At 32.5% G+C, this 15022-nt stretch overlaps 2 protein-coding genes across 3 annotated transcripts in view; one reads left to right on the top strand and one right to left on the bottom strand.

Annotated features, from left to right (window-relative positions):
* Positions 1-15022, top strand: part of LOC113396880 (alpha-tocopherol transfer protein-like) — a 171000-nt gene that overhangs the window by 12633 nt on the left and 143345 nt on the right. The gene's annotated exons all lie outside the window — the stretch shown is intronic.
* The window catches only part of LOC113396884 (ras-like protein family member 10B), a 72209-nt gene that overhangs the window by 26102 nt on the left and 31085 nt on the right, over positions 1-15022 (bottom strand). Inside the window, exon 1 of one of the 2 annotated variants that reach the window (XM_026634952.2) lies at positions 4969-5107. The exons of the other annotated variant lie outside the window; for it this stretch is intronic. Coding sequence (XP_026490737.1) covers positions 4969-5053 — 85 coding nt within the window. The 5' untranslated portion in view covers positions 5054-5107. Of the gene's footprint in view, positions 1-4968; positions 5108-15022 lie in introns of those variants that run through there. 2 annotated transcript variants of the gene reach the window in all.

The following is a 15022-nucleotide window of genomic DNA, read 5'->3' as shown; positions in this document are numbered from 1 at the left end:
AGCGTTTTTTAGATTTTTTCAAAATAAGTCAAAAATGCAACTTCAAAAATTTATTAAAAAAAAAGTATGAATTAAAATCTTTTTTTTTTCTGATTTATAATAATGATTAAACACTGGAATTTTTTCAATATTTAAACAATAATTATCGTTCCAAATTTAAAAATGCGAGACGGAAAACGATATTATTTCAATTATGATATCGGTAGGCGGACGAGCAAATAGGCCACCTGATGGTGAGTGGTCACCACCGCCCATAGACAATGGTGTTCTCAGAAATATTAACCATTCCTTACATCACCGATGTCCCATCAACCTTGGGAACCAAGATGCTACTTCCCTTGTGCCTGTAGTTACACTGGCTCACTCACCCTTCAAACCGGAACACAACAATACTGAGTACTGTTGTTTGGCGGTAGAATATCTGATGAGTGGGCGGTACCTACCCAGACGGGCTTGCACAAAGCCCTACCACCAAGAAATATAATTGACTATCGGTTCAGCAGTTAAGATGAGAAAATGTAACATATAAACAAATAAAACACTCAGGTTCGCATTCAGCGATTCATTCGTTCGATTCAGCGAATAAAACGACAATTCGTCTCGAAACTATACGTATTTACGGCACCGTTTAGTACGCCGAGAAACAAATTAGACGCACGAGGATAACTGCTATTTCAAGTCAGTCTTCAGAGGCCGATTACGCCTCTTGATGTGTCTACTCAAAATTAACCCTTAGTGCAAATAGCTTGAGGTTTCTCACCGAAATATATAAATTATTTAGAGATGGACAACGTATCTCATAATCAACAGAAATCACGTCACACGTGATAGTACTATTTCGTGTATTAAATTATCGAGTAAAATTAAATATTCATGAAACTGGAAAAAATAAATTGAAAGGCGTCTGTTATCGGAGATATATTTAAGACCACTTCCGTTCGTTTTATTCGAGATCTCAATCCGTCTGTATATATGTAATATATGTATGTCTGTGTATTTCGAATTCAACTTTTTATTTTTTAAACGATTTTAATAATTATTTGTTTCATAGATTAAGTATAGCTTCATGGTTGATTATTTGAAGTGTTCATTTAAGATGTCGATTTTTTTAAACTGTTATCTATTTATAATTACTCACTTCCTTAGATGTAAATAAACATAATATTTTACGCACTGCAGCGCTATTTTGTGAGAATTCATTTTATATCTTGCTCGTATAATAATCTGGTTACGCTGTTTCGATGCCTGTCTTTTCAGATATTTCACAATCTTTGTCAGCAGTGGTTTTTTCAGCGATACGTGTAAAATATTAACATTTACGTGTAATCTTTAAAAATGAATACACATACTTAAAATGTATTCCATATTATTAATGTTATTTGTAAATGTCGTGCGTCAGGAATGGCTGGAGTCGTATTGGCCCAGTGGTTAGAACGCGTGCATCTTAACCGATGATTTCGGGTTCAAACCCAGGCAGGTACCACTGAATTTTCATGTGCTTAATTTGTGTTTATAATTCATCTCGTGCTCGGCGGTGAAGGAAAACATCGTGATGAAACCTGCATGTGTCTAATTACAACGAAATTCTGCCACATGTGTATTCCGCCAACGCGCATTGGAGCAGCGTGGTGGAATATGCTCCAAACCTTCTCCTCAAAGGGAGAGGAGGTCTTTAGCCCAGCAGTGGGAAATTTACAGACTGCTAATATTCCTTTAAGTACGCTCGCGACTGGACAAACATACGTACATCCCTAATACTAATTGTAACTCCTGCCTCTTAGAAGGGAACGTTTAATAGCACTTACGTAGGTTCCCCGTAGCCGTAAGTAATTAGATTACAGCATTAAGGCGATCAGACGTTGAGAATTTCAATAAAGCTGATAATAACCTTGAAAGAGATCTCAAGGAATATAAGTTTATCATTACACTTGTGAATTTTCGTCACGTTTATTAAATAAAAACATTGACCAACGAAATTGGAACGTTCGAACAAAGTCTAATCAATTTAGTACATAAGAAATTTATAAAGGCACACCAATGATAAATGTGTGTACTATATTTTTGACAGGGTCATTAGTCTAGTGGCTTGATAAAAGGCTCTGGGTTCTGGACCCAAGGTTCTGGGTTCAAACCCCAGGTCGGGACGAAAAAAGTTATTGGGGTTTTTTGTTGGAGTATGATTCTTTGTCTCGTAGGTTCAGTATAGCTTCAAGATTGATTATTTGAAGAAGTGACAATTTTTGATGTCGGTTTTCTTACAATAATATCTCATTCTGATTACTTACTGCCTTGACTCGTGCCCTTCTCCTTACCGGCACTTTTGATTATGACATGTTTACACACATTCCACATACACACAAATAGAATAAAACAGAAAACAATAGCGGCCTTATTATTTATTAAATAAAAACATTTATAAAAAAATCATGTATATGCCGATTAATCAGTTTTAAGAATGAGTTTATATTTATCTAATTTTTAGCGCAGAAAGTGGAGAAACAGTTAATTGTTAACATTTAAAATCGTGTGTTACATTCCTTTAAGTTTAATTTGATTAGTTTAGATTAAGTTATGTTCAGTGGCGTGATTAAAGTGACGGAATTTGTTCAGTGAAATTAACAATAAAATTTATGATACTAAGTTTTAGTAATTCTGTTTGAATTTAAATTAAGTAAAAAATGAATTTTAAATTGCCACTTTTGGTTCTCACATCCATTCAGATTTCCGATATTAATATCTATTAATATATTCTGTTTTTAACTATAAATTAAAAAAAAAAGAATCATTCAATAGATTTCAACCACGTCGCTACTTTCAAATAACAATCTAATATATTTTTCATATTATTTTTGTACAACAAAGCTAATAATTACAATAAGTAATTAAAATCCGTGACTCGTTAGCTAGGCATCAACTGGTGTAACAGTCAAACCACTTATTGATACTTAGCATAGAATTTACGCTGCAGTACTTAAACAAATTGAGTCGCTACGTGATAAGCTGTACGGAATTGTCCGTTATCATTCAATAATATGATGATTTCCCAATGGCAGGCTCGTGAACTTGTCAGATGTAATATTACAAAGTCGAATGATTCAGAACGTTTACCAAACTTTAATACATGTATATAAACTGAAATCTTATATTTAAAAAAATCAACAATCTCAATACAAAAATAAAATATATTCGATATTAAGTGTTGAGTACGCATTTATTTATGAATTTAATGTGTTTAACTTGTGTTTATAATTCGTTTCGTGCTCGGCGATGAATGATAACATCGTGAGGAAACCTGCATGAGTCTAATTTCAACGAAATTCTGCCGCATGTGTATTCCACCAACCCGCACTGGAGCAGCGTAGTGGAATATGCTCCAAACCTTCTCCTCAAAGGGAGAGGAGGCCTTAGCCCAGCAGTGGGGAATTTACAGGCTGCTAATGTGTGTAATGTAACGCATTTGTGTATTTCATTCGATTTTATTTGTTTATCAAGATATATAACACGCTACAAAAGAATTAAAACAAACGAGCCATCCTTCTTATATTGGTGTGCGTGACAGATACGCTTAACACTCGTCAAACGTCATACTACTTTACTAGTGTGCGTGTACTCAGGGGCCAACCGTTATCCAGTATTCTCGACGCTTTAACAGTCTCTCCAGACATAAATAATCAAAGAGTTTTCCATATAAGACATATAATTTTCTTCCAATGTACATTTTGAATCTACAAAAAATAGTTTTTTTTTAATAACGTAATATACTAGGCGGTCAGTCTAATGGACCACCTGATGGTACCACCTGATGTGTTTTATCTCGGCTTTATAAATTTAAATACTCTCCGTTTTCTAATTATATTTTACTAATATATATAGGCTGCTTAAATAAAATATACAAAAATTGAATAACAAACAAATATCAGTATGAAAAAGTAATTACGTTACGGATTGTTAATCCCACATTCCGGACACGAAGGTTTGCATTAAATTAATCATAATATGTAAACAATTCAAAAGCGCTTGGAAGGGATCAATTTTAATTTGATTTGGTTATAGCATTTTCATGAGCATATCGAGAATTCCTCGTCAAAGGGATAGGTGTGGCCGGAATATTTATTTATATTATTTCGTTCGCATATCTAACTAAACTATCATTTAGATGGTACAATAGTATATACATACCTGTGGTACTGACTAGATATACGGCCACAGATACTGAGGTCTTCAATGTAAGCCCAGGTCAGGCGAAGACAAAGTTATTTAGTTTTTAAGCCACATCTCAGTAGTAGCGGAGTTTGGAAGTTGGAAGTGTCAAGACTAACACTTAAGGTCTCTCCTAAAGTGAGTCAAAACTGCCTATTATTCGCCTTATATCTGTATACATATATATATGTCAATCTCCAGTACGTGTGTATGTAACTGAACTCCTCTATTTTAATTACTTATTTCACGTTTGTCATGATAATTATTTATTTATTATATTTTACATTTATTTATAACTAGAGTTATAAAAACTTCTTGTGTTTATCTTAAGTGCTTAAACGGTTGAAACAATTGAGATGATTTTTTATTATGTGTATTTAAGTGAGTATCTGGGTTGTTTAGATCGGACCTGGTATGTCGCGGTGCGATTGGGAAGTTTTTTTTTTAATTTCACTCGGGAGAAATCGGTACGTCAGCAGTCATATAACAACACTAGTAAATTTCGAATATAATAATTACTATTTTTTGTTTTTTTTTTTTAATAATATTTTTCAATTATTTTTTTATTGGAAACACTAAACTCTTCGATACCTAATTGTTAACAAACAGAAAAGAAATACATAGGTACTGTGTGTTTTATTTTTGCCTCATAATATACCTTTAGAAGATAATTTAATAATCATAGATTTTACTGGTCGTACGGATTTGAACAGAGTTGATATAATATATTATGGGGAATTTTATAAATGCTATATATCACCAACATACCCAGTACTTTGTTCTGTTTCGTGCAGTTCCCACGGACATTGTCGTCATCCTTATCTTGTTTCGACGAACTTTCCAATCTATTCATTTCAAGAGATCAGATAAATCTTCACTATACACGTATTTGTAAAAAAACATAATTGTTATTTAATATATTTCTTATTCGTTTCGTTTATCATTGATTAATTAATTTGATCCTAATCCCGTGACACACTGTAATCCATGTGAATACTTTCCAAATTCAGTACTTGCATATTTTTTTCATAATACACTGCCTAGCATTTGTTTTTATTAATGACAAAATGATTGTTTTATTATGATAGTTATATATGTTAAACAACAGATCTGGAACCGCACTTAAATCACATTAAAAACTCATTTAAGTTATTAAAATATTTTCACTTAATCACGTAAATTTGGCGGCAAATTTCATCGTGAAAATTACGTCCGTCCTCTGAGAGAAGAGTTCATCTACTAACGTGCCTGTACCAAATTGGACATCTCACGGGATAAGGGAAGTTCGGTATAAATATGACAATCGATATTCGCCTTTATGGCGTATATATTAACACATATATTGGTATTGAGGTGAGAGCAATCTATCTTCCACTTATATTGCGGAATGTATAAGCGTATAGAATACAATATTTTATACGCGGGGTGATAATTTGATGTACATATTTTTTGTTCTTTTTTAACTTATTTCAAAAAAAAAAAAGGAGGTTATCAATTCAATTTAATATAGGAAATCGATCAACTAATTTCTATCGATATATTTTGATATTATATTTATTTACAGGTACACACAAATTTAATTACTAGAGTAACATTAGACAATTTATATTTTGTATATTACTATAAATTAGTGGCAAGGAAACATTTTTAACTATTATGGAATATACAAATATTGAAGAGTATTATTAGTGCCTTCATACGTTTTGATTAAATATTAAAAGTAACACCTTTTTTTAAATTGTACTTGTTGAAGATACATCAGTATCATCTTACTTGTGAAGGATTACATGTAGTTTCTCAAAATTTGTTTCAGAGGCGAGTTTTGTTCAAGCCAAAATGAGACTTATATGAATATAAAATGGTTTATAATTATTTTACTGCATAAAACAGCGTGTATCTTGTAGTCGGATCTCAGATATAGTCTTACGCGAATCGACACAGTTATATAATGATTTATAGAGGAACATTAATACAAAGTTTTTGGCGCTTTGATGAGTCAACGTGAAAGAAATCTCCAACCTACCCTTATACACAATGTTTTTATATATGGTACAAAAAATATATGAATTAGTCTTATTAATTAATAAAAAAATACGTGGATTTAGTATTTGTTTTTTTATTTACCCAACTAGCAAATAGTAATACTATGAAGATTTTTTCACAATTTACTTAAGTCCAAATACGATAAACGATTGTATAAATAAATGTAGGTATACTATGACTTCTAAGATATATATCATAATTTATCAGTGCACTTTATGAACTGACATGACAAAAAATGGAATAAAAAGGATTTTAACATAAATTATATAAGTTGTCATTTAAATTATTTATGTAAGTTGTTTGAACGAGATCGATGTGTGTGTGTGTTTTTGTAGTATTGTAAGTAACGGACAAGATTATTGTTTTATAAATTTCAATAATTTATATTGTAAATAAAATATTTTAAATATTAAATGTTAATACTAGTTAGTTATCATGATATGAATTATCGATTAAGAAGTTACTCAAGAAAAAAACTTAAAAAGTAGTTAAGATTTTCTTTAAAAGGAAATAGGTTTGGTTTTTTTATGAAACTGATTTCGAAGCATAAATTTGTCTATTAAATAAATAAATTGATATTTTTACACAAAATATGCTAGCGTCTTTTTGTATATAGTGTTAACACTTGTAGGTTTTCTGGGTTTTTATGAAAATAAAACACAGTCCAATAATTGGTACACTTCAATTTATAATACTCGGACAGCGTAACGTTGTGCCAGGACTTATTAAAACAACCGAATATCTTCCTTTGGTTTTTTATCTGTGGTTGTGTATTGCTGTTGGCCCTACTGGCCTTTACAGCGTCACCGAATGTTGGGGCGAGTGCTAAGACTCTGCCTTAAGGTGAAACCTTTTGGGCTCGAAAGTGACGTTCGTCCTGAGGGTGTCTCCTATGAGATCGCACCTCGGCTCAGAACGTAGTCGGTGGGCTTCCTTTGGCGCGTACTACCCTTTTTATATCAAATAATCGGAAGTCAGTTTACGAACTAGTAAGGTTTCATTATTGTTCACAGCGTAACGAAATGATTGATATTAATGAATTATAGAAATAAGGTATTGGTAAATAAATCACTAAAATATAATTGAGAATAGTTATTATATGCCACAATAGCTGGGCGCCTATGCGGTACTTGTTAACAATAGTTAATAATAAGTTCAGTGCTTTTTTCGTATAAATGACAGTTGAGTAAGAAGAATCTCGAAACTCACTACAGAACACGAGCGTCAAATATCAGAATGTGATGATATACAACTTTGACCGTAATAATAATTAGGATATTTGACGTAACGAAATACTGTATGTCGTAAATCGACTGTCAATGTTTCACGAGTAAGATACGAAAAGATTTCTTACAGAATCGCACTGCAGCAAAGAGTAAAAATACACACTCATATATTTCTTAATAGCCAACAAAATAAAACTTTTCTATAAAATATTTGTATTGTTTAAATACCGATATTTTATCAGCATCGGACATTTTTAACAACAAAAGCAACAGTTAGTGTCAATGTATTATTTCATAATAATTATATACGTAAAACAGACCTAATATTTATACTAACAATAGATCCTATTAACTTTTACAGAAATCTGTTACTATTTATTTACTAAATTATTTGTTACACTATTAAATAGTGTAAATAAGCTTTACTTAATAAATACTTCTTAAATATTTCCATAACCAGCTTCTAAACTTCCATAAGTTGATGGTGTAACTTTTTCAATAAATAAAAATAAATAAAAAATAATTAAATCCAGAAACAAAATCTAAGAGCTAAACCATGCAAATATATTTTACTAGTCGGACCTTAGAAGTTAGGAAAAAAATAGGTTTCTTTACGTAGGATGGCAAACTTGCAAATTGGGTACCAGAGTGGTCATAACCGTTTATCGACATCGGTAGTGTAACAAATATTAAACATCACTAACATCGTTAATGCGCCATAAGCTAGATATGTGTCTGTTATCTGTCCCACTCGCCCTTCAGACCAGAACACAACAATAATAAGTTCTGCTGTTGAGGGAAGAGTATGTGATGAGAGATTAGTACGTTCATTGAAGAGCTTGCATTTAGAGATTGCTTGTACGTTTGAACTAAACCTAAGTTGTATTTTTACTAATTGTCAATACAAGACATTATATAAACTTATAAGTACAAAACATTATATAAACTTATAAGTACTACAGCGTCTGTTACAATTCTCAAGATCGTTGAGACCATCAGAGTATTTACTATAAAAATTAAAAACTAAAAATCGTACAACGAAAAAGAAATATACTCATTAGAATTATTTAAACTAATTAAAGTTTCGAAACCCGTTTGCAACAGTTCAAAGGCAACATGTTTAAAACTGTTGGTTCATCTAATATAAACCGCGGTTACTAATTAAGTGCTTTGCATATTTCAGCTATTTTAGAAATTAATTTTGAACTACGTACTCGTATATGGAAATATTAAATGTAATTAGGGCAGGTGATATTAGCGTTGCAGATATATAATGTCAAATTAAACTGTACCTATATTTTGAACGGGGCGTTCAAAATATGGTTTAGTTTAATATTATATTGAAATGAAGCTGAGACAGTGGTTAGAACGCGTGCATCTTAACCGATGATTGCGCGTTCAGACCCAGGTTACGTCGATACGTCATTTTGATTTTGAAATATTATTATTACACTTTTAGTCATCAGTACACCATCGTGTCCTACGGTGAGTTTCGAATTTATTCTTACATATATAAATAATAAACAACAGTAGGTACACACACACGTTTATTGATATCGAGCAAAAATTGGCAAAAAAATGGCACTTAAATATTTATTTTATTTTGTTTTTAGTATTTCTTGTTATAGCGGCAACAGAAATACGTAATTTGTGAAAATTTCAACTGTCTAGCTATCGCGGTTCTTGAGATACGGCCTGATGACTGACAGACAGGCGGACAGGCAGCGAAGTCTTAGTAATAGTGCTTTTACCCTTTAGGTACGGAACCCTAAAAATGATATGCTCAAAAAAATGTTGGTTGGTACAAATAATGATAAAAGCTTAAAAAATAATAACTTAACTTTTCAAAAATTCGTCCATAATATTTATTGCACAAAATACGCCACAATAAATATCACCTGTCATTCGCTTAAAAAATCCGACATATAATTGCCGAGTATCATCTGAATTTTCATAACAATATTTATTGGATACAAGCCAGAAAAGAAAAAAAAAATATATTGAAAATAACCATTAAAACAGTTGCTTATTTTTTAATAAAGATATGTGTGTGTGTGTCTGTTTTAAATAATAGATTGAAGACTGAAGAGACGATCAAAATAATGTTATTACTCAGTCAGCTAATGTGATATTACATTATATTGAAGCCTCCTGTCCTAATTTAGTCCAAGGCAACCAACTTCAAGGCCAACCCTTCGCAACAAATATTTAAGTGCAAAATGTTACATAGGTTTGCACTTAAATATTACGCAAACCAACGAAAGAGAATCCACACTCTATTGCCTCGCGACGCGACTGAAGAGAGATCAAGTACAGACTCAACGTTTTGCGTGCAAACAGCGTTGCGATTGAACTCCAGGTTGCTAATGAGAATTTTAAGATAGAAAAACTCTCATTCACCTGACCTGAGATTATAGATGAGATAGATATTGGTATCATGACTAATATTATAAATTCGAAGGTGAATTTATTTATTTGTTACGATTTCACTTCTTAACTAATAAACCAATTATCTTGAAACTTTGCATAGATGCGAGAGATACAGAGAAGAACAGGGTATCTTAAGCCTGCTTCGTTCGAAGTTGCAAGCAACTTATAAGAAACGTAGTCAACTTTTGTTTTGCATAGTGCATTTGCATAAATACTGATATCCAGCATTACACGATAACTGAATAGGCGTTGAGATATTAAAATCTTAACTATACGCTTCGGGTTCAAACTCGAGCAAGCAGCACTTTTAGACGATTCAAAAGTGCTAAAAGCCTACCTAACTAAAGTAAATATGTAGTAATTTAATAAAATATTATATTATAATTCAATGGGTACAATTCAAGCGCCTGAACTAGGCCGAGCTTGTGTCTCAGACGGTTGCACTGAATTTTTGGTGTGATTTGTACTTACAATTCACTCCGTGCTCCGTGCCGAAGAACAAGTGAATAAATCACCATAAAGGATAAAATAATGTCACGTCTATCCACAAATCATATTGACCACGCTGCTGGCTAGTGTATATAACTGGTCCATTTTTTTTCACGTGACTTTAATTAAACTCGCTCGCGTTATTAAAACACTCTAATATACAAAAACAGATTAATTAAAATTAACACCAAAACTCACATTTTCTGTAATCAGAACAATTGTTGAAAAAATATTTATCCAAGAAAATTCGTGAATTTATGGTTTGCTTGTCAAAATTAACGAAAAAATAATATTATTGCCGTCCTTAGAATATTTCTTTTATCTTTGTCTACGTAGTTTCTTCTTTCTCTGATTATGAGCCTTTCGAGAGGCCGTTGGGGATTAATATAAAAGGCTTTATGAGGATCGAGATTACATCTCTGTTATTACGATTTATTTATGTTTGGATCTGTCTTCCTTTTATATTTCTATATAAAAATGAAAGAGCCCGTAAGTTTTTTCTGTTAATTATTATATTATCTATTTCGTTCTAAATATATTGTAAGCTTAAACACTAATGACGAACGTATGTGGTCATTAATAAATTGATCTAAAATATACATATTTTTGGCATAAAAGCCCTAAAGTATCTCCAGTTGTCTATGTATTTGTCTGTTCAAGACAAATTGCAGGCTCAGGGAAATTCTCGTTAAAAAGCGAGATTCGATGGATGACATTAATCAAAAAACATACAATTAGAAACAAAATAGAAGTGCGAACAAAAATGTACAATACAAAAACATTCATCAATTTTCATTCGACACTCATGAAAATATCCCAAAACAACATCCTTTTTTTAATGAAATATGACGTAGCATAAATCGTACATTATGTACGGGTTTATATTTCACTCAACAGCCTACGTAAATAACAAACACGGTTACGGATGAAATAAAAAAAAAACTGAAAGAATGAAATTAACACATAAAAGCAATTTAATCCAATAGTACCAAATATTGGATCAAATCATTGCCAATGATACCAACTACTGACTAGACCACGAATAGATCCAATCCTAAAATGACAGTATACGTTATTTTGATTCATTTATCCTTCGAGTGTTCTAATTATTATAATCGATTTAGCAAATCACTTACTAGCAATCGTGATTTGATCTCGACATTTGAATTTATTATTAAATCCGGTCACACCGATCGATTTTAGTCGATTAACGGTTAAAATAAAATTTGAACTGTCTGCAGATGATAGATTAAATAAATATGAAACGAAGATTGCGGGGTTTGCTAAGAAATTCTTTATTTTTGGCTTTCTGTATATCTGTGTATCTGTATTCTGTATATCTACATTGATGATTGTGTCAAAAAATACAGAATAGGGAGCACTTTTGGAATTTATGAATAGCCGATTGATGTCGTCACGTCAGAATGACTGGTCATTGATAAATAAAACATATCTTTGTTAATTTAGAGCTCATGCTGTGAGGAATTTCTTGAGCATGGATGTGGATAGATATGGATGGTCATCACGTCCATAGATATGGCGCCACAAGCCATTTGAATCGACATTTTACAGAATTTTATTAAACGTAAAGTTACTTCTGATCCGGGATGTAGATCATATCGAGAATAACCGACAAGAAATTCAGTAATTACTCTTTTCCAATATTTGAAAAATAGTGTTACGTCAGTGAAATACAATTAAATTAATATAATATATTCTACCTGAAAGTCAAGAAGTATTAGCTCCACTCTCTTTATCAGTTACATAATCTTATGTTGTATAATATGTATTATTTATAAATGTTTTGAGTTAACGAATAGGCAAAGTTAAATATATCTGCGGAATTTTATTATAAAAACTAATACCTCGCCCCAGGAACGATTTATTGGCTTTTATAACGCCAAGATTCCGAATCCGCAAATCTTACGCTTCCTACTGTTCATACAATGATTAATACTATTCTATCAAAGTAATCAATGTACCACCAACCTTGGAAACTGAGTAGTTACGTTCCTCGTGCGTTACACTGGCCCTCTCACCCTTCAAACAGGAAAACAATAATAGATGTCGTGTCGGATCTTTCGCGCTTAGTTACCAAAATAATTACTATTATACAAAACAAGCAAGGACTCTGATTAATTTTACTTTATTAATGTACTAAAGTCTTATAAAGTCGATTAATATTTAGCAAATAAATAGTAAGTAAGTCCCGAGATGATCCAGTGGTTAGAACGCGTGCATTTTCAACCGATGTTTGCGGGTTCAAACCCAGGCAAGCACCACTAAATTTTCATGTGCTTAATTTGTGTTTAAAATGCGTCTCGTGCTCGCCGGTGAAGGAAAACATCGTGAGGAAACTTGCATGTGTCCAATACCAACACGCATTGGAGTAGCGTGGTGGAATATGCTCCAAACCTTCTCCTCGAAGGGAGAGGAGGCTTTAGCCCAGCAGTGGGAAATCTACAGGCTGTTAATGTAATGTAAATAAATAGTAGAATAATTCATGAAATCTTGGAGTATCTGTACAAATTCATTAAAGCCATTCATATCCAATTACTGTCCTTCACAATGGACCGGTTCGTAATGACTTTGCTTGTGAAATTTATTAAGAAAATATACAATGGAATCGGCGAATTTGGACGAAACAAAATTGCCGAGTTGCCTCCAGACACCTTCGATCTTGGCACGGCCCCAATACGTCTCCAACTAACGAAGGACTTATAAACCGAAGTTATTAAACGTTTTTGGCAGGGGACAACAAAATTGAAGAGGGATGAATAACATTGATTAAAGGGAGTTTGTAAATAAGGACGGACTTACGGACTGTATTTTAATCTTTATTTACCTTCGAAATGAAAGACGGTGGATGATATCAAGCTAGTTAGTATAGTGCATTCTATCAACATAAATATGAATTTTGTACGAAACTCTTACTACGAAATAAGTGTTTGATTGTATATAATATATACAAATATGTAAAGAAACTTTACTTTTCTTATAATATACGGCGTAGGCTTAGTGCAGCCCAAGATGCTTAAGAAAAAAAAAATTGAGATAAATTTCATCTCCCTCGAGTTCAATCTTGACCTGCTTTCATTTTTAGTGTAACCGCTTATTCCCACCTCTAAATAAACATTCAACAACATAACAAGACTTGAAATAGATTATTTTATTCTGGTATATGTCGTAATAGTCGCATCTAATTAGGTTTAAAGCTCATCAGCTTACATTTAAGGCTCTTCAGAATAATTATTTTATTAATGAAACAAATGATTCGAAATTTGGCTGATGTCTGCACAAGAGACTGATAGATCGGTCGACAGACATATATTAATTAATAATGTTGAAGGGATTCATTATTGAAGCGCGTCTGAAAAATATGCTGTCGGCAATAAGCTTCGAGGCCATAAATTGATTACATTTGAATTTCATTTATATAGTATCTTAGCTAATGAATACCTTATAATGCGCAAACTTTATTAACCAACGTTGATACAACCTTTATCTACCGAGGATAAAAAGCATCTCTCCCATATTTCGAGAGGTGTGTTCTGAATATAATAAGCTCTCATGTTAAGAGGTTATCGAATCAAGTATCAAGACACCTCAGTCAAGAGCTTTTGAGATTTCAGTATTTTATCTGATAAATTTCTACAAGCCAGGATCGAATTTTATGGAATTATCATCAATCCATCCCACTCTAACTGATTGCTTTTTATATTGGCTATCTCACTCGCACCGCAATCACAACCGCAATGAAGAAGCGTTATCTTTGGCTACACAATTTGAAAAGTTTCGAAGTCAGTGAATAAATATGTCTTACTAACTAACATTTCAGACATTACACGAGTATTTAAAAATGATTATTTTATACTAATTTGATTCTCATATATACATATATAGTGTAAGCTTCATGTAACGTCACTCGACTTAACGACAAACTCCTTTTTTTTTATGTTAGAAGTGGCAAACGAGCAGGAGGCTCACCTGATGGAAAGTGACTACCACCGCCCATGGACATCTGCAACACCGGGGGGCTTGCAGGTGCGTTGCCGGCCTTTCAGGAAAGAGTACGCTCTTTTCTTGAAGGTTCCCAAGTCGTATCGGTTCGGAAAAACCGCCGGCGAAAGCTGAAAGCGTTCAAATCACTCGACTCTGGTTGGTAAAGCTTGTCTTCCATACAATGATACAATTTATGTAGCGTTACACTCACTCTCAATAACGACACATTAAATAATAAAAAGCTTTTTTTTTTTTCGCCAAAATTAGTAAAAACAGCGCAGACGTGTACTATACGTTCTTTAGTCGCTTTATTAACATACCGAACTTTCTAAGAAATCAGATCTTTAATTTACAAATTGTTTTTGCTGACACGTATAAAGAAGCTCTGGGAGCAGCAAAATTATTAAAAAACTACTTTTTTATCACCACGAAGCCTCAATATCACACCGTTATGTATTATTATTTGTTAAGTAAAAATATACAACAAAAGACGTCAGACGAAAACAACAGACTTTACACAATAGCGTTCAAATAAGAATAGTTTTAAATAATAAGTAGCACTAGTCTGAAATAAACTTTTTTTTTTAATACAAATTTTTCTTCCCTCCGTCCAAATACACACAGTCCCTGAG

Source organism: Vanessa tameamea, chromosome 21 (assembly GCF_037043105.1).
Source record: "Vanessa tameamea isolate UH-Manoa-2023 chromosome 21, ilVanTame1 primary haplotype, whole genome shotgun sequence".
NCBI lineage: Eukaryota > Metazoa > Arthropoda > Insecta > Lepidoptera > Nymphalidae > Vanessa > Vanessa tameamea.
Note: the sequence above shows the minus strand (reverse complement) of the source record. Positions and strands in the feature narration are given on the sequence as shown.